Genomic DNA, 19112 nt, shown 5'->3' with positions numbered 1-19112 from the left:
AGTTTTCGGGGAGGTTTTTAAGCCAGTGTCGAGCTGGCCCTTTGAGCTTGAGGGGTAAGTACTTGATGGCGTGGAGATCGTCTCCTCGAGCCATGTGGATATGGAGGATGTAGTCCTCAATCTAGACCCCAGGGTCTGTCGTTCCATCGTACGCCTCTATGTTTACGGGTTTGAATCCCTCTGGAAATTCATGGTCCAGCACCTCATCGGTGAAACATAGGGGGTGTGCGGCACCCCTGTATTTGGGTGTACCGTGGTGTTTGGATGTTTGTTGTGTTGCATTGCATGCTGGAGCGCGCTTGCGTGGCCCGTATATGGATCTGGTTGCGCCGTCCTTTTGATGCGAGCCCTCGCGTGGATCGCGTACTGGCTTATGTGTGGCGTCGTTTGCCGCTCTATGTTGGTCATGAGGTCGTCTATCCGACCGGATGGCCGTTTTGTTTTTTAATTGCGGGGGATCTAAGGCCTCCTCATCGAGTTCATGTAGCAACTTTTTCTTCGGGTAGCTCTTGGCGTGGCGATTACCGCCGTACTTCACTGCAGTGTTGAGTACTTCACTCCATCTGATTCTGAGTGTGTCTTGTGCAGCCCTGAGCCTTTGCTTCTGCTTTTTCAGACTCCTCGCAGTGGCAACAAGCCTTTGATGGGCATTCTGTTGCTCCGGATGCCTGTCCGGTGTGATGTCGTCCGGAATGTTATCTTCGACGGAGTCGGGTTGTTCGGTTTGATTCTCCGTGTTGCCATGGTCGGGCGATGGTTCACCCTGCTCTAATCCTGGGTCTATATGATCATTGTTTCTGCCGAGGCGGGATTTGGAGCGGCGCTTACGCCGCCGCTTTGACTGCTTCTCGAGGGAACAACCCTTCGCTGCGTCCTTCCGTTCCTCGTCGTCGTTTTCTTTGGGTGTGTCCACCATGTATACGTCATATGATGAAGTGGGCATCCAGTGCCCTGTGGGCAGTGGTTCCTTTTCGTCTCCTGCATCGTCGTCCATACCGTCGATGTCTTCGGAGTCGAAGTCGAGCATGTCGGTCAAATCATCGACAGTGGCTACTGAGTGGGTGGTGGGTGGGCGGCGAATTTCTTCGTCATCCGCATCCCAATCCTGCCGGACATAGTTCGGCCAGGACTCTCCTGAAAAGGAGAGAGACCTTAATGAGTTCAGTATGTCGCCGAAGGGCGAGTGCTGAAAGATATCCGTGGAGGTAAACTCCATGATCGGTGCCCAGTTGGATTCAATAGGCACAGGCGCAGGCGGTTCGGAGTCCGTGGCCAGGGAAGGATCCGGCAGTTCGGCGTCACGGCTCCCGTGAAGGGTAAGGTCGATACTCGGCTCAATCGCCGCTGAAAATACGGCCTCCGTGGCGGGGTCTGTCCACTCGTCCATGGATGGTGCAACTGGTTCCGAATTGAGGGTCAGAGCGGTTGCCGGTGCGATCTCCTAAACACTGTCTGATGGTAGAGCTAAATCATGCTCATCGTGACCGTGTGGCGCACTAGGCAGGGGCTCGAATCCGTCGAAGATCGAGTCTCCGCGGATATCGGTTGTGTAGTTTAAGCTTCCAAACCTGACCTGGTGGCCAGGGGCGTAACTCTCGATCTTCTCCAGATGGCCAAGCGAGTTGGCCCGCAGTGCGAAGCCGCCGAATACAAAGATCTGTCCAGGGAGAAAAGTCTCACCCTGGACTGCATCGCTATTGATGATTGGAGGAGCCATCAAGCCTAATGATGACGACATAGAGGAACTCTCAATGAAAGCACCAATGTCGGTGTCAAAACCGGCGGATCTCGGGTAGGGGGTCCCGAACTGTGCGTCTAAGGCGGATGGTAACATGAGGCAGGGGACACGATGTTTTACCCAGGTTCGGGCCCTCTTGATGGAGGTAAAACCCTACGTCCTGCTTGATTATTCTTGATAATATGAGTAGTACAAGAGTTGATCTACCACGAGATCGGAGAGGCTAAACCCTAGAAGCTAGCCTATGGTATGATTGTCTGTTATCCTACGGACTAAAACCCTCCGGTTTATATAGACACCGGAGGGGGCTAGGGTTACACAAGGTCGGCTACAAAGGAGGAGGTATACATATCTGTATTGCCTAGCTTGCCTTCCACGCCAAGTAGAGTCCCATCCGGACACGGGACGAAGTCTTCAATCTTGTATTTTCATAGTCCAACAGTCCCGTCAAAGGATATAGTCCGGCTGTCCGGAGACCCCCTAATACAGGACTCCCTCACCTCCCGAGAGAGATTAGGGCTTGGCGGTGGCTCCGTATCATAAAACGTGAGGAATCCTTCTCTTTGAATTTTTTCTCCCCGAACGTGAATATATAGAGTTGGAGTTGAGGTCGGTGGAGCACCATGGGGCCCACGAGGCAGGGGGCGCGCGCAGGGGGGTAGGCGTCCCCCCACCCTCGTGGACAGGGTGTGGGCCCCCTGGCCTTGATTCTTTCGCCAGTATTTTTTATATATTCCAAAAATATTCTCCGTGAAGTTTCAGGTTATTCCGAGAATTTTTATTTCTGCACAAAAATAACACCATGGCAATTCTGCTGAAAACAGCGTCAGTCCGGGTTAGTTCCATTTAAATCATGCAAGTTAGAGTCCAAAACAAGGGCAAAAGTGTTTGGAAAAGTAGATACGTTGGAGACGTATCAATCTGCCTGCAAGTACACCGTAACATGGTAATACCCCCTTTAGCACTTTCCAACCAAAATGCTTAATCTTCCCTGGAAGGCGAAGTTTCCATAGCTCCTTCCAAATCGCATTCAGTTGAGCACTCCTTGAACTATTCAAATTTGCATAATGGCGTCTGAACTGGTGGTTGAACTCCACATGGTATGCCAAACATACTAAGAAAGTTTCGGATCTAGTGTAGTGCCATGCCACAAAATCTTTCAAAGCTTGAACATGGAGGGGGATTTGAAGTATTCTGCGCACATCCACTGGTGAGAACACACTTTGAATTAGTGCCTCGTCCCACTGTCCCGTGTGGGGGTCAGTTATGTTTTGCACTTTTGATAACATAATTCCACCTCTAGGGGTAATAAGCTTCCTTGTTGCACTAGATGGAATCCATGGATCCTCCCAAATATTAATCTATGAATCAATGCCCACTCGCCAAATACAGCCCCTCTTGAAAGTTTGTATCCCAGCAACTGTACTTTGCCACGTAAACGAGAAACATTTCTTTGGGCCAGCTTTTAGGATATCATCATCTGGATAATATTCCACACTCAGAACACGTGCACACAAAGAGTCGGGATTCTGAAGAAGTCACCAACACTGCTTTGCTGACATAGCAAGGTTAAAGTTGTGCAGGTCTCAAAACCCCATACCTCGCTTCTTCTTCGGGACACACATTTTCCACCATGCAAACTAGTGCATTTTCCTTTTCTCTTCTCCACCACCCCACCAGAAACTCGACAATTCATCAGTAATTGATTTACACTAGTGGTTGGGGCCCGCCATTGCGGGTCGCTTGAGAGGAAGCTATACGCACCTTACCACCTTGTCAAAAAATTAAAAAAATATTCTCGCGTCACGTGCACATCACAACCATCTTAAAAGGAAAAAAGAAAAACCTAGAAAAACTTCTCTCAATAAAAATCTCCCTACCATTTAAAACAACCCTAAAAAAAACTTTCTCACCGTGACCAACCAGCATAGCTAGTTGGCCACCATTCTAGCGCCTCTTAATGGGTTTAAAAATATTCTCGCTTCACGTGGACATCACAACCATCTTAAAAGAAAAAAAAAGAAAAAGCCTAAAAAAACTTCTCTCAATAAAAGTCTTTCTACCATTTAAAAAACTATAAAAAATACTTTCTCACCGTGACCAACCAGCATGCGCCACATGGGTAGCTGGTTGGCCACCATTCTAGCGCCTCTTAATGGGTTTAATATCCCTTTCGGTAACTTAAACACGGACATAGTAGAAGATGGAATTGCCTGCACCACTGCTCTTAGGAGAATCTCTTTACCTTGAACTGATAATTTTTTCCTTTCCATCTCTTCAATCTCTGGCATACTCTGTCAACAAGATGCTGAAAACAGTCACTGCGGTCAATACTAACAATGGTTGGTAGACCCAAATACTTGTCAGACAAAGCTTCAGTTAATATATCTAGTATTACACAAACACTATCCCTTTCATTTACTTTGGTGTTTGGACTGAAAAAGATGCTGGATTTTGGGGTATACTTACCCTGGTGTAAGTTTTTCTACTCCCACGCTGCCCTGAAATGTTTCTTTGTCACCGTAAGTCCAGCCTAGAAATGTGAATCCGCAAGGTTTTCAACATGCATGGGACACATCTTTTGGTATGGTATACAGAGATGATTACTGGATCTAGTGCCCCACAAAGTCGTTCTGACCCGTAAAAAACCTGTGATTGTGGCACCGTGCTGCGCCATGAAATCTCATGAGAGCATGTTACTATATCTCCACAACGACGACCTGTAATGCTTCTGAATCCACATGACAGCGAACCAAGTTGTACTGTATAATCAGCAAGCGCGCAAAGTTCATAAGTACAGCGAACCAACGAAAAATTCAAACACACACATCATAATCTCTGCTAAAAGAAATGGCATGGCGGCACGACCCCAACAAACTAGCATGTGAATCTGTTAATGTTGCGACGCGCTTCATTTAAAAACCTTTTTTGCCAGGTCCTCAGAGTCCAACTCTTTGAAACATGTCGGAACAGAAACATTAGTCAAAGCTACTAGAACCGCAGCCTCTTCCCTTCTTGCGTTGCCACCATTTTCTTGCTGGGGATGTGATCTTAGAATAATACGGCAGCCTGGACCTCGCGTTGGCACCACTGTGTACACCATGATTGCCGTCTTCTTTCCCTCTCCCCAACTAGAATAAGAAAGAGGCAATGGTCAATGTGCCACCCATGCCATGCCAGTTCGTGATGTCAAACGGATTCGGTGTAACTGCATGCAAACCGGGTGCTCTCCTCCGGTCTCGCCCAAGCTCGTGAGTCAGAGCGCTTGACCACCTGCGCTGCTCAGGGTGTAGAAACTCGGATGCTCCCTTCCTCTGCCGAAAGCATCGCCAAAGTATTCGTACGGCCATGCCCTAGCTATGCTCTTTGTTTAGTACGGTGCTTATCCGCATGCATGGGCGCGAGTTTGACAGACGAAGCAAAGCACTGCGGTTTTCGTGGATCGGGGAGAAGCGGCATCACCGCGTTCGTCTGGGCTCTGAAGCTGACGCACTCGTCATCACAAGACACAATTGGATTCTACTCCTAGTAGATTTCAGAGATTGATCAGCTTGGCTATACTGCCGCGGCGAGAATATTGGTGCAGTTCGGGGTGCGCCATGGCTCGCTCACCTGCTCCCCGTTCGATCGGTTTCAGCCCTGCGTCAGTCTGACTCTGAAACTGGATCGGATCCGTGACCGGGTGCGACATTTCATCAGAGTTTCAGTGCCACCACACGCGGGATCGATCGGGGGCGAAGCCATGACGTCCGCCAAGAAACGCGGAGAAGAAGCTCAGGCGGCCGCTACTACCCACGCGTCTTCCATCTGATCGATCCACTGAAGGGAAACCCCGAAATGTGGAGCACATTTGGCACGAAACGCAAACGGGCCGCACCGCAGCTCCCCAGATGGATTTTTCTAAGCACATCTCCTCCGCGTGACCGAGCAACAAGTGGCCGGTCGATCGTCTCGCGCACAAGTACAGAGGGAGGAATTATATATGACCGATGCCCACTGACGCCCAGAAGTAGAAGAGAAGCGACCCCCGAAATTAGATGGCAGTCAACAGCAGCAGCCCGATAATACGCGCGCGAAACCAAAATTTATTTGGAAAAATACGGCCACGGAGCGGGACAATGCTACGGTCGAGGGGAGAGAGACAGAGACGGCGTCGTCGGGATAATGGTCGTACCACGTAGGTACGTACGCGGCCCCACCTCCACCCACCCAAGCCCCCTGATTGCTCAGACGCCCGGTATAAAAGGCGGCGCGCCCCCTCCCTGCAAGCCTACTAGCCTTGTCTGCCTTCCATCTGCTGCGCTGCTGCAACACCGCGAGTCCACAACGCACAGCACCACCCACACCGACCCAGCTCGCCGCCCGCTGCAGGAAGGTTTGATCAATCCATACGCCCTGCCTCCGTGCCGCGGCAGCGACGAGAGGCCTCCTTCCTGCTCGCGCGCGGGCCGGCCTGTGTTTTCTTGGGCGGATTTAGGCGGGGAATTCGGCGGCGTGGTGGTGGTAGAGCGAGAGGGACCAGCAGGCATGGGGCGCGCGCCGTGCTGCGACAAGGCGAGCGTGAAGAGGGGCCCGTGGGCGCCGGAGGAGGACGAGCTGCTGCGGAGCTACGTCCGGAGCCACGGCGCCGTCGGCAACTGGATCGCGCTCCCGCAGAAAGCAGGTACGTGCGTACGTGTAGCCGCGGCGCGTGCTGCAGCAATCGCCGCCCCGGCCGGCGCTAGCCTGGCCTGCCGGTGCGGCGGTGCCGGGGAAGGACTAGATAGGGATCGATCGCTGCCGGCCGGCCGGCGTCGTCCTTTTGTGGTTCGAGGAGCTTCCTAATTTCCCATGGTTGCTAAGCTTTGATTCGTGCGCGCGCAGGGCTTAACCGGTGCGGCAAGAGCTGCCGGCTGAGGTGGCTCAACTACCTCCGGCCGGACATCAAGCACGGCGGCTACACCGAGCAGGAGGACATGGTCATCTGCTCCCTCTACAACTCCATCGGAAGCAGGTAAACCGATTTAGCTGAGCGCATGTGCACTGAATCGCATGCTGATTCCAAAGCGTCCCGTCAGATTTGTTTGTAGCTGCCACTCCTGCAGTATTGTCACGTAATTGACTGATCGTGTCTCTCTGGTGTGTGTGCCCGACCTGCAGGTGGTCTATCATCGCGTCCAAGCTTCCCGGCAGGACGGACAACGACGTCAAGAACTACTGGAACACCAAGCTCAAGAAGAAGGCCATGGCCATGCACCAGCAGCAGCAGTACCACCACCACCACGGCACCGCCGCCCGGGGACATGCCCGCGGCGCGACGATCGCCACGCCACCGCCCGCCCCGCAGAGCCAATGCGCATCGTACATGCAGCCGTCGCCCGCGTCCGCCTCGTCCGCCGTCACCACGGCGAGCGGCGACGCGGCCAGCTTCGGCGCCATGTACTCCCCGTCCCACCAGGCCGCGCCACTCGCTCACTACAACGTCAACGCGGCGGCGCCGCTCGCCGAATTCCCGGCCATGCCGACGCCGGCCGCCGCCAACAGCTGGGCCATCAACATGGCCTTCGAGGACATGTTCTTGCCCGAGCTGGTCGGGGGCGGCGACTTCTCCCAGGCGGACCTGTTCGGCGGGTTCGGGGCGTTGCTGCTGCAAGCGCAAGACAGCAGGGCGCAATCGTCCCTGCAGGAGCTCTCCGCGTGCTACTTCCCCAACGCGCAGGCGGAGATGTGGGCGGCCGACGCCGACCACGTCAACGTCAAGCCGCCGGGCGCCGGCCTGTGCCCCAGCCTGACATGAGAAACAAAACCAAGCCACTAATGTCAGCGCATCCATGCGCAAGATGTTCATGCCTAGTCGTCGATCGCCGTAGCTGCTGGCTGGCTGGCTGGCGCCGCCTTGCCCCTGTTAATTTTCTGTGTCCATGAGATGGATCATTACATGTACATTATCTTATCCGCCACTCCACTGCTATGTCATACTCCCTCCGTTCCAAAATATAGCGCGCCCACGCTTTTCGAGGTTCAACTTTGACCATAAATTTAACCCACAAGACCGACTACGGCGGGATCAAAAATTATATAATTAAAAACTTTTTTGAATACGAATTCATTGGTATAATTTTTTCGCCCGCCGCAGTCGGTCTTGTTGATTAAATTAATGGTCAAAGTTGAAGCACGGAAATCGAGGACGCGCTATATTTTGGAACGGAGGGAGTAGATGATGAGCTAGATTTGGATTCCGTCCCAATTTGCCACTGTTGGGTTCTGCCTACCAAGTACCAACCATGCAGTCCGGCTACTGTGCGAGCTTGAGTTAGTGCGATCGATGTGACCTGGACATGGCTCTGTCAAATCCGAATCCCCCTTGGAGATTGATTTTGTAAAGTCGTCCTAGTTCTCGCGCCCAAGTCCGCCTCTAGTCTAAGTAGCCAATCACCAGTCGACTAAAAGAACCTGTAGTGAGAGAGACTGTATATCACACACACACACACACACACACACACACACTGCTGAGAATAAATACTGTACGTATGTACTATGTGTTTGATCAATTCATATGGCTGTTGCTTCGTCCGATGGAGCTAAAAAGCTAGGCAGGGGGCCGGCAACGAGAAGCGCATGATGTACCGCGCAGGTTCTTGGTGTGACGCGCTGGATGACGGCGACGAACTGAAGCTGGGCCGGGCGGTGCCGGTGCCGTGTGTACGTGTGCGCGATGGACCAGGTCGATCGATCATGGGGCTCGCATATGCTTTGCATGGGCAGCAGGCAGTGTCATGCACGGACCCGGCCGTTAAACCGATCATGGACATGGAGCGAAGCGAAGAAAGAAAGATGCACCCAGCTAGGTTAGCTAGCAGGCGCGTGGATGCAAGCGAGCAACCGGACCGGACGGATGATTAGATTAGATTCTCCTCCTCCATGTAGCAAGCCAATCACCACGCCACGCATTTGATTACTCCATCTTATAGAGTACTACCCTATGTCCATCGGCCTGGTCTGTTGAAGCACATGGGCAATGGATTAAGGCGCTGCCAAGATTGTTAACTAGCATAGCATAGTGGTCACGTTTAGTTAGGCGCGTGCCGTCCCGTTTTTCTTTTCCATCGGAATTCGGGGAGGCGTGTGCTTGATCTTGACACACTTGCGCATGCAAAGCCGCGAGAGCAAGGTGACCATGTCCAACCCAAGTGCTAAGCAGAGGTGAACGTGTCAATCAAAACTCAAGTGCAGCCCGTACGTCGGGTTCCAAGAAACTTCCGGCTCGCCTTGCCACGGATAAAAAAGGCTCGCTCGTGTCCGTCGATCGATGCTCCGGGTCGCAAGAAACCGGCCGCAACTTTCACCGCATGCGACGACCCTAGAAGCTCCCCCTCCAGTGACGCCACCAATCATCGCCGCATCATCGTCGCCATATAGTAAGATCGAACCAGCTTACTACTACTCGATCGTACGTACTACTGGCTAGTCTAGTCGCGCACATATAAATTTCTATCCATAGATATCCATCCTTTCCCTTGTGGCGCGTCGCATCGGAACTTGGGAGGCGCGATATGGATGGATGGATGGATGGGGCGCCCATTATTTTTCTCCTGGGCGGACGGACGGGCTCGGCGCGGTCGGTGTCAAGGTGGGAGGTCAGCACGCGCCCGCCCGCCCGCCCGCCGCTGACATTGCGCTGAAGGGAAGGTTCGGTCTGGCTCTGGCCTGGCCCGTGACGCATGCACGTACGAGCGGGTCGGTCCGTCGGTCCGGGGTTGCACACATCATGTCGCACCGCGCTTGCTGCTTGGTCCGAGTCCTGGCTCGCATCGCATCTCATCGGCATGGGGTGGCTGCTGCATGATTTTCGGGCACTGTCACGTCTCGCTCTCGCGCACGTCACGGGAACAGACATGGGCAATGGCGCATGGACCTGGTGCGTACTCTATGCACATACGTACTTTAAAGGGTAAAATGCGGTGAAGTTACGACAGGAATAATCCGTGTCTGGTTAGCTACAAGATGGTGCTACTGGTCGTAAAGTGCCATTCTAGGTTAGTTTAGTCGTGCATGGCTAGTTAAACAATCAAAAGGTCCGTGGCCTAATTTGTACTATTAGTTCCTTTTGGGACTGGAAATGGTAAATACTACTCCCGCCGTCTCAAAAATATAACAACGTCTTTTACACTACACTAGTGTAAAAAACGTTTTTATATTTTGGGACGGAGAGAGTAGATGATACCTCGCACGTTGTTGCGGGAATATTTTGTAACATATTTAAATGTGATTTGTTGTATGAAACATGAATATTTTAAAGTAATTATATAAAAAAACTAAAATTGGAAGTACATAATTTATTATGTTCGATTATTATATAGTCGTAAAATGTTTATTAAATAGATATGAGAAAATTCTTATATATGTTTGCATGTTGAGATGAGTCTTTTTTTTCATGCGTGTTTAATGATGAAAAGACATGCTTGCATGTTGAGAGACTTATGATAGTGGGGTGGGCCTTTTCTCATGAATGTTGTGTGATGATGTGGCATGCTTGCATGTTGAGAGAAATAGTTAGTGGGGGTTAACTATTTAGATATAGAAGATATGTATACTCTTATGCTACGCTAGGCATTTGCTGTACGTACCTTGTACTTGTAAAAACCGTACTTTAGTACGTATACTGGCGTCCAGTTCATATCGTAGGGACTAGTATGGCTTGCTGGTTTCTGGTTTGGGTTAACTTGGCAATGAAGTTGATAGTAGTGCTTAGCAATTGATCTCATCATCTTTTGATGCTTTTTTTACACCCCACGGCGAGTTAAAACTTAAACCAAGCGCCCGGAGTTGCTAAGGGCAAGTCAGTCGAGGGAAGTACGTACGTAGTACGTATGGATCGACCAGGCGTGAAACCGTGCCTTTTTTTATTGTTATTATTGTTATAAATTTATTAGAGAAAAGGCAACTGAAACAGTGCGTCCCGTACCCCCGCGTCGTCTCCCGCAGGCGACTCGGGGGCGATTAGGTTTTCCCCCGAGCGCCGCCACCCTAGCCTCCCCTCGCCGCCGTCGCCGGCGGCCTCCGGCCGGCCCGCGGCGGCGGCGGGACCCCTTCCACCTCCTCCTCCGTCCATCCCCGCGTTGGCCCCCCTCCCTGCTCGCCCACCTCGTCCTCGGCGGCGCGAGGCTGTGTGGAGATCGCCGCGTCCTGGTGGTTTCCCCGCGGGCTGGGGCCGTGCCTCTTGCCGCCGGCCGGCCTGGGGAGCAGGCCTGGCCGTTGCTGGCTGCCCCGCCCGATGGGCTGCTTCCTCTTTGGAGCGGCCAGATCTGGATCATGGTGTTGGGGTGCTTGGAGGGGGTCGGTCTGGGATGGGGCCTCGGAGTGGTGCTCGTTGCGGTGGCTGGAGCGGCCGGCTTCGCGCGAGCTGCTCGTCTCTTCGGAGATGGGTGAGCGTGGCTCTTTGGATCTGGGGCGGCGGCCCTTCCGGCGAGATTTCATTGGCTTGACCAGTGCTCGTTGGTGCTGGCCGTTCTTCCTCGGCCGCGGGGGCGGCAAGGCGGCGGCAGGTGGCGGCTGTGGTGCAGGCGTCTCGGCGGCGCCCGATCCAGATCTGAAGGCCTCCGTCTACTTCAACCAGGGCTGCCTCCGATGGTCCTGCTTTGCGCGGCCTTTGTCGTCGGAGTTGTACCTGTTTGGCGGCTGGAGGTGGGAGTTGGCTCCGGAGAAATCCGAGACCAGCAGTGCTGGTCACGACGGCGGCGACGCCCGAGGGCGCCGTACCCTTCTTGTAGGCGCCGTCCAGGTTGCCTCCTTCCCCTCTTCCTTGCACCCAGCTCGTATGCCGGGCGAAAGCCCAAATCCTTGCCGGATCGAGCGACAGCGGCGCTCCGGGCGTCGTTACCTTCTTGGGGGTGTCGTTCGTGGTGAGTTTGGAGTGGATGTGATGCTTTGGTTGCTTGGCGGCGGATTGGTCTTCAACAGCCCTGCCGGTCTCGGCGGAGCGGTGCTTCATCCTACTCATTGATGGCGGCGTATCTCGGCGGCGTGGCGCAGTGGAGATTCGGCGTCCGATGTGTGGCGATGGACTCGCGCAGGAGGACGAAGCTGTCTGGCGTCGTGGTGACGTCGATGGCTGAGTGGCCAGACAAGGTAGAAGCCTCAATTTGATCTGAAGACGGACCTGTGGAAGATGGCGGCGACGACACACGAGTGCGTCTGACCGGATTGTGCCCTAGACCCGGTATGTGGCTCGGCTGGGGCTTCCGAATGTGTTTCGGCTTCCGGCTTTTGATGTTAGGCTTAGGTGAGTGGTCTGGGTAGTGGCCCAACTAGCACCCCTTCATCATTTTAGATAGGAGTAGCGGCATATGTTGCCAAGATGGTGGATTCAGACACTTTGTTGTAATACTTTGTAAGGTCCTTGAGAATAATCAATAAAGTGGCCGTATGCATCTCCCAGATGCAGAGGCCGGGAGTCATCCTCCTTTTCTAAAAAAAAAAAACTGAAACAGTGCGTGTCGCCCATCTGTTTGATGGAAAGTTGGAGATTGCTTTGCATGAGTAGTCTAGTCACTGAGAAACTTGTGCCATTTGGATTCTTGACTGTACTGCCACGTTTACTAGTCAACAGCAGGCGGCTGGACAAATTTATCAAGTTAGTGCATATTCAAAACGGACCCTGAAACAGCTCGTAAGCTCCGGATCGAGCTGTCGGGACGCAGTTTTTCATCCCGCAGCATACTGTATCGATCCGCGGATCAGTCTGGACATTCATTTCCCGCAAACTGAAAGTAAACCAAGAGAACTTTATGAGAGTCCGGACATCAGCCTTGTAGGACTCCACCACTCTCTGCTCACCCAAAACCTCGTCTGGACCCCGCATGTCTATCCTTCTCAATTTCTCTGCATCCGCTTTCTATCTCGCCGACGCTGCCGCTCCACCACATCGTCCGCGCGCCAAGCCCTTCCCGAAACTCCACCGCCTCCACCACTACACTCGGCCTCCACACCGTGTGTCCTCCGCCGTCGGTCCACACCTCTCGTCCGTTCACTGCACAGATACCATCCGCCCCTACGGTAGTCATCACGCCCGACAAGTGTTCGTGGACCTTCTAAACAATGGGATCCGAAGACCTTGTGGGACGTGATAACATGTTGTATGATTATGCACAACATGATCATCAAGTATGAGGGTGAAGATGTTCCCGCAGTTGTTGAATTTGAGAACATGGTGATCCTATCCAACTTCCAGATAAGAATCCGGCCATGTTTAATCAGTTTGTTCAGATGCATCATCAAATTCGGCATCGAGCAACTCAAGAAAGATTTGATTGAGCACCTATGGGCGGTTAAAGGGAACAACTAGAACATATGTGCTAGTTGAATTCAAGTTTGAACTACTTTAATTCGAAAACTTTGTTGGATTGCAATATATTAATTAGAACTACTCTAGCATTTGAACATTTTCAACCATTTGTGATTTGATATGCGGTTATTTTGAGCTTGAAAGAAAGAGGTGGAAGTTTTACGGGACTTGGCTGGCTGGTCGGCTCCAGCATCACTGTTCGCGAACTGGTCCCCGCCGGTTCACGGACAGATACAGACTGGACAAATGGAGTGTGGCTTATAGACCGAAAGACCAAGTTAGCCTTGGAATTCTGCCCTGCGGGTCAAGAATGAGGCCCTACTCAATAAGTGGTTGTTCAAACTTCTTACTGAAGATGATGTTTGGTAAACCATGCTGCGCAACAAGTATCTAGGACAAAGGCGGTAGCTCGGACATATTGGAAACCCGATGACTCACACTTTTGGGGTAGCCTAATGGCGGCAAAGAAATATCTCTTTTACTTTGGATCTTTCGCTCCCCCTCCCCCTCCCGAGCCGCCCCCCGCGTGGGCGACTGGGAGGCCCCAGATCCCATCGGCCGGACCTCCCCCACTCCTCCTCCTCCCTCGCCGCCGCCCAAGGGCGCAGCCAGGCAAAGCCTTGTCGTCGCCGGCGGCGGCGGGGACTCGGGCCCTCTCGCTCGGGTGGGGCTGGCGCGGGACAGCGCCCCCAGGCTGGAGCGTGGCGGGCAGGCCGGACGCCACGACGGGTGCTGGCGGCGCATCGGCGACCTCGCTTCTCCGTGGCAGGAGGTCTCACGATCTGGTGCGTCGCGGCCGCCAGGGACGGCGGCGGCGTGACCGGATCGGTTCGCGGCGGCGCGGCCGGATCTATGCCCATGCATGGGCCTTGATCGCTGGTCTGTCGTCGACATGGTGGTGGGTGCGACTTGTCGGCAGCTGGGCAGATCCGCGGGATTCTACCCTTGTCTGGTCCTTGACAGCGCGGGCAACTCCGGGGGAAACCCTAGATCTCCTTGGGATCGAACGATGGCGGCGCTTTTGCGTCATAGTCCCTCTTTAGGGCATTGTTTTGGAGTTTGCTTCGGTTGAAGGGACCAGCGACGTCGGCGGCGCACGTCTGGTGGAGCAACTGCCGATGAAAATCGCGCTGACTACGGTCATGGCGGACGATGGCGACGTCTTAGATGTCGTTCCCTTGTCGAGGCATTGTCGTTGCAGTCTGCGTCATCAGGCTCGGGATGCTCCGGGGGAAACCCTAGATCTGGGTCTTCCGGATCGGACGATGATGGCGTTTTATCGCTTTCCCTCCTGGGGGCATCGTTTTGGAGTAAGTGCTGGCTGGGGGGATGGTGGAGCGGTGCTTCATCTCATACATTGATGACGTCGGATATCGGCGGCATGGCGTTGTGGAGGCTCGACGTCCGATGCACGGAGATGGACTCGCGCAGGAGGAGGTTGCTATCCGGCGTCATGGTGACGTTGATGGAAGAGTGACCAGACAAGGTAGAAGCCTCAATATGATCCGAAGACGGACCTGTGGAAGATGGCGGCGACGACACACGAGTGCGTCTGACCGGATTGTGCCCCAGACCCGGTATGTGGCTCGGCTGGGGCTTCCGAATGAGTTTCGGCTTCCGGCTTTTGATGTTAGGCTTAGGTGAGTGGTTTGGGTAGTGGCCCAACTAGCACCCCTTCATCATTTTGGATAGGAGTAGTGGCATATGTTGCCAAGATGCTGGATTCAGTCACATTGTTGTAATACTTTGTAAGGTCCTCAAGAATAATCAATAAAATGGCCGTATGCATCTCCCAGATGCAGAGGCCGGGGGTCATCCTCCTTTTCTTAAAAAAACTTTGGATCTTTCGCGATAAAGGATGAGTCGGAAATTCGATTATGGGAAGACATCTTGCTAGGAAATGCCAGTCTCCGAGAATAATATATATCCAGCCATGTACACCATTACTCCCGATAAAAAAATACTATTGCACAAGTGCTCAGTTCATCCCCACCGAATATTTCGTTCATGCGGGATTTGATTGGCCCCCGACTTATGTCATTGAAAGTGCAACTAATCCCCGGGTGGTTTTGGTAATTCATAACAAAACATATCTCACTGAACTAATATTCATTCAAGATAAATATTTCAGGAAGTTCAGTGATTGTCATGGTATAAAATAGAGATGTGGACCCCTCAAAATGATAAGGACAAGGATTGGCAAAAACTCAAGACTCTACATCTTTGTTTAAGTGATCCAAGATCACATTGAGTCCATAGGAAAGACAATACTATTAAAAGGGGATGATGTGCTGCTTAATGATCTATTTTCTCAAGTGCTTAGTGATATTGCTCCAAAATCCTCAACCACTCTCTCCATCCAAATATATCCAAAACCTAATTCCCAACTCGGCCCCACCGACATTTCCCATCCGGAGCCACCGAGTTTATCTTGACATAGCCACTGCCAAAACCCTAACAATTTGGTCCTACTGATATGGATCCCGATCTCACCGAGATGGCCTTGCCAACTCTCCGTTGCTTGTTGCAATTATTTTGGTCCCACCCAGATGTTGCAATCGGTCTCACGAGATGGCTTGACTGATTCTATGTTGCCTTATTCCTTCATTTCGGTCCCACCGAGATGAGCTTTGCCCTAAGCCCTAGCACATCAGTCCCACCAAGTAGTTCCCGTTGGTCCCACCAAGATTCCCAACGTTCATATTTTTGTACAGATCGGTGCCACCGAGTTTTCTAATCGGTTCCGCCGAGATGGGTCAAAAGTGTGTAACGGTTGGATTTTGTGTGGAGGCTATATATACGTCTCCACACCCTTATTCTCATAAGAGAGAGCCATCAGAACGTGCCTATGCTTCCACCATTCATTTTCTAAAAGAGAACCACCTACTCATGTGTTGAGATCAAGAGATTCCATTCCTACCATTTGAACCTTGATTTCTAGCCTTCCCCAAGTTGCTTTCCACTCAAATCATTCTTCTACCATAGCCAAATCTGTGTGAGAGAGTTGAGTGTTGGGGAGACTATCATCTGAAGAACAAGAGCAAGGAGTTCATCATGAACACACCATCTATTACCTTTTGGAGAGTGGTGTCTCCTAGATTGGTTAGGTTTCGCTTGGGAGCCTCTGACATGATGTGGAGTTGAACCAGGAAGTTTGTCAGGGCAAGGAGATCGCCTACTTCGTGGAGATCTACCCGAGTGAGGCAAGTCCTTCATGGGCGATGGCCATGGTGGGATAGACATGGTTGCTACTTCATGGACCCTTCGTGGGTGGAGCCCTCCGTGGACTCGCACAACTCTTACCCTTCATGGGTTGAAGTCTCCATCAACGTGGATGTACGATAGCACCACCTATCGGAACCACGTCAAAAATCTTCGTGTCTCCATTGCGTTTGCCTTCTCTAAACCCTTCCCTTTACCTTCATGTGCAATGTTTTACATTCCGCTGCTATACTCTCAGAATTGCATGTGTAGGTTGATTGCTTGACTTATCATAATTGCTAAAATCTGTTCACAACTACAATTGGGAAAAGGAAAGATTTTTATTTGGTCAAGTAGTCTAGTCATCCCCCCTCTAGACATACTTTTGATCCTACAAGTGGTATCAAAGCTTTGGTCGCCATTAGCCTTGATTTCCATAGCTTTGGTGAGCATAGTCTTGGTTTCACAACCTAGGAGAGTATGGCATATAGCGACGGTAACTATCACCGTAGAGGTCCTTATTTTGATCGTACAAATTTTGCTAGTTGGAAGGATAAGATGAAAATGCATATTCTTGGTCATAACCCCACCATTTGGGCGGTTGTTCGTATTGGTTTGCAAGGTGAATTCTTTGAAGATGGTAGGGAACTGGATCGTGAAGCGACCGCAGAAGAATTGAAGATGTTGCAATACAATGCTCAAGCTTGTGATATTCTCTTCAATGGATTGTGCCCCGAAGAATTCAACAAAATCGGACACCTTGAGAATGCATAGGAAAATTGGGATACTTTGGTTGATATGCACGAAGGTACCGAGTCTGTCAAGGAATCCAAGTTGGAAGTGCTTCAAAGTCAACTTGACAAGGTAAAGGAGTCATTGAAATGTACTCTAGGCTTGCTCTCATCACAAATGATATTGCCGGATTAGGAAGTGAAGAGATGACCGACAAATTCATCATCAAGAAGATCCTTAGAGCCTTGGATGGAAAATATGATACCATGTGCACACTGATCCAAATGATGCCTAACTACAAATATCTCAAGCCCACGGAAGTCATTAATTGGTAGAACTGTTTCTCATGAGATATCACTCGAGGATAAGGAAGAGCTCCACAACAAGCCAACTGGTGCATACAAAGCTTCAGGTGATGCTCCTACAATATCAAGTGACAAGCTAGTCTCCCATGAAGAATTGAGCTTAATGGTGAAGAACTTCAACAAATTATACAAGAGTAGAAGCAAAGAGAGAAGCTCCAAGTTAAGGTCCTACAATGACAAAAGGTCTTCTAGTCGTTATCGTAATTGCTACAAATGTGGAAGACCCAGACACTATTCCAATGAGTGTACGACTCCCTACAAGAAAAGAGAAGACTCACCAAAAATAAGGGGTAGAAGGGATGAATCACCTCCAATATAGAGGAGTAGAGATGATCGTTATGAACAAAGACCTTCTCAAAGAAGCAAGGTTTCGAAAAGGAAGGACAAGTCATCAAAGAGACAGACAAGACAAAGATAGCAAGCTCATGTTGGTGAATGGTTTTCCGGTTCCGACTCCGACTCCGACAACTACTTCGAGAGAAGCTATCACCCCGACTCCGAATATACTCAAGATGAAGGTGTTGCTGGTCTTGCTCTAGTGTCCTCCAACTCCGACGACATATTTGATTCACCAAATGAAGGAATTGGAAGATGCTTCATGGTTAAAGGCCCCAAGGTATCACACCCCAAGTATCTTGATTTCAATAGTGATGAAGATGATTTGCTAGGTGATGATGATACTTGTTGATAAAACTAGTGATGTGAGCTATAATGAACTTGCTAGTGATCATGATAATCAAGATGAAACGAATGACAATGCTAAGAAGGAGATTGAGCATATAACTAAAGAACTAAACACTCTTAAGTTAGCTCATGAAACAACTCAAGAGGATCATAGAGAGCTCCTAAGAACTTAGGAGAAGCTACACTTCAAGAAGCTAAATTTAGAGCAAGAGCACGAGTTTCTAAAAGCTATCAATGATGATCTTCGAAAGAAGAGTTCTTCTTACCTTGCCAAACGTCTCCTATTGTCTACTTATATGACACAAGTAAAATCTAGCAACAAGAGCAAGAAATATTCTTCTTCTAGTAGTAACAATAACCATGCTAAATCAAATATTGTTGCTTCTAGTAATTCTCTTGATTCCACTAATGATTCTCTTAGCCAAGTTACACTTGAGCAAGAAAATAGCTTATTGAAGGGAATTATAGAGAAATGTGTTTACAAGAGTCTTGCCAGGAGTAAGAAATTTGAGGAAATTGTACACAATCAAGGAAGACACTGGAAGAATCAAGGTGTTGGTTTTGAACGAAGGTTCAATGCCAATGGAGTTGAATGGGAAGAAGATTAATAAGGCGAATTTTGTTCCTCAACAAGAGAAGTATGACCCCTCTTCTTTTGAGGGAAGACAAGCTCAAGATTATCTTCCACCACAAGACCACAAGCTAAAGGGAAAGGACAAGCTTCAAGAAGAGATTGACACATTTGAAGAAGCTCCTAAGGCCATGGTCAAGTGGGTTCCCAAAACTATGTCAAGCTTTACTTCATCAAGTTCAACAACAACTCCAAGGATTCCCATCAAGTTGATTTGGGTCCCAAAGAATAAGAACTAGAGTGTTCTTGAGGATGACTCCGCCAACATAATTCACTCATATTTATTTTATCAAGGACTTGTGCAATCAACTTTCATATTTTGCATTAGTTCATGGAGTCACAAACCCTCTTGTTGGTAAGACAAGGAACAAAGTAACCTAATGCTTTCATGGACATCATCATATGTGCAATTCACTCTATGTCTATGGATATCCTTGT

At 50.6% G+C, this 19112-nt stretch overlaps 1 protein-coding gene across 1 annotated transcript; it reads left to right on the top strand.

The window, feature by feature from the left end:
- The first annotated feature begins 6000 nt into the window (after positions 1-6000).
- On the top strand, positions 6001-7677 carry LOC123058499 (transcription factor RAX2). The gene is made up of 3 exons (XM_044481215.1): positions 6001-6401; positions 6602-6731; positions 6878-7677. Exons 1-3 carry the CDS (start codon positions 6266-6268, stop codon positions 7512-7514), a joined length of 903 nt encoding a protein of 300 aa, XP_044337150.1. The 5' UTR covers positions 6001-6265; the 3' UTR covers positions 7515-7677.
- Positions 7678-19112: the final 11435 nt, after the last annotated feature.

The sequence above is a fragment of the Triticum aestivum genome, chromosome 3A, assembly GCF_018294505.1.
Source record: "Triticum aestivum cultivar Chinese Spring chromosome 3A, IWGSC CS RefSeq v2.1, whole genome shotgun sequence".
Taxonomy (NCBI): domain Eukaryota; kingdom Viridiplantae; phylum Streptophyta; class Magnoliopsida; order Poales; family Poaceae; genus Triticum; species Triticum aestivum.
The sequence above is the reverse complement of the archived record's forward strand: the minus strand, read 5'-3'. Positions and strand labels throughout refer to the sequence as shown.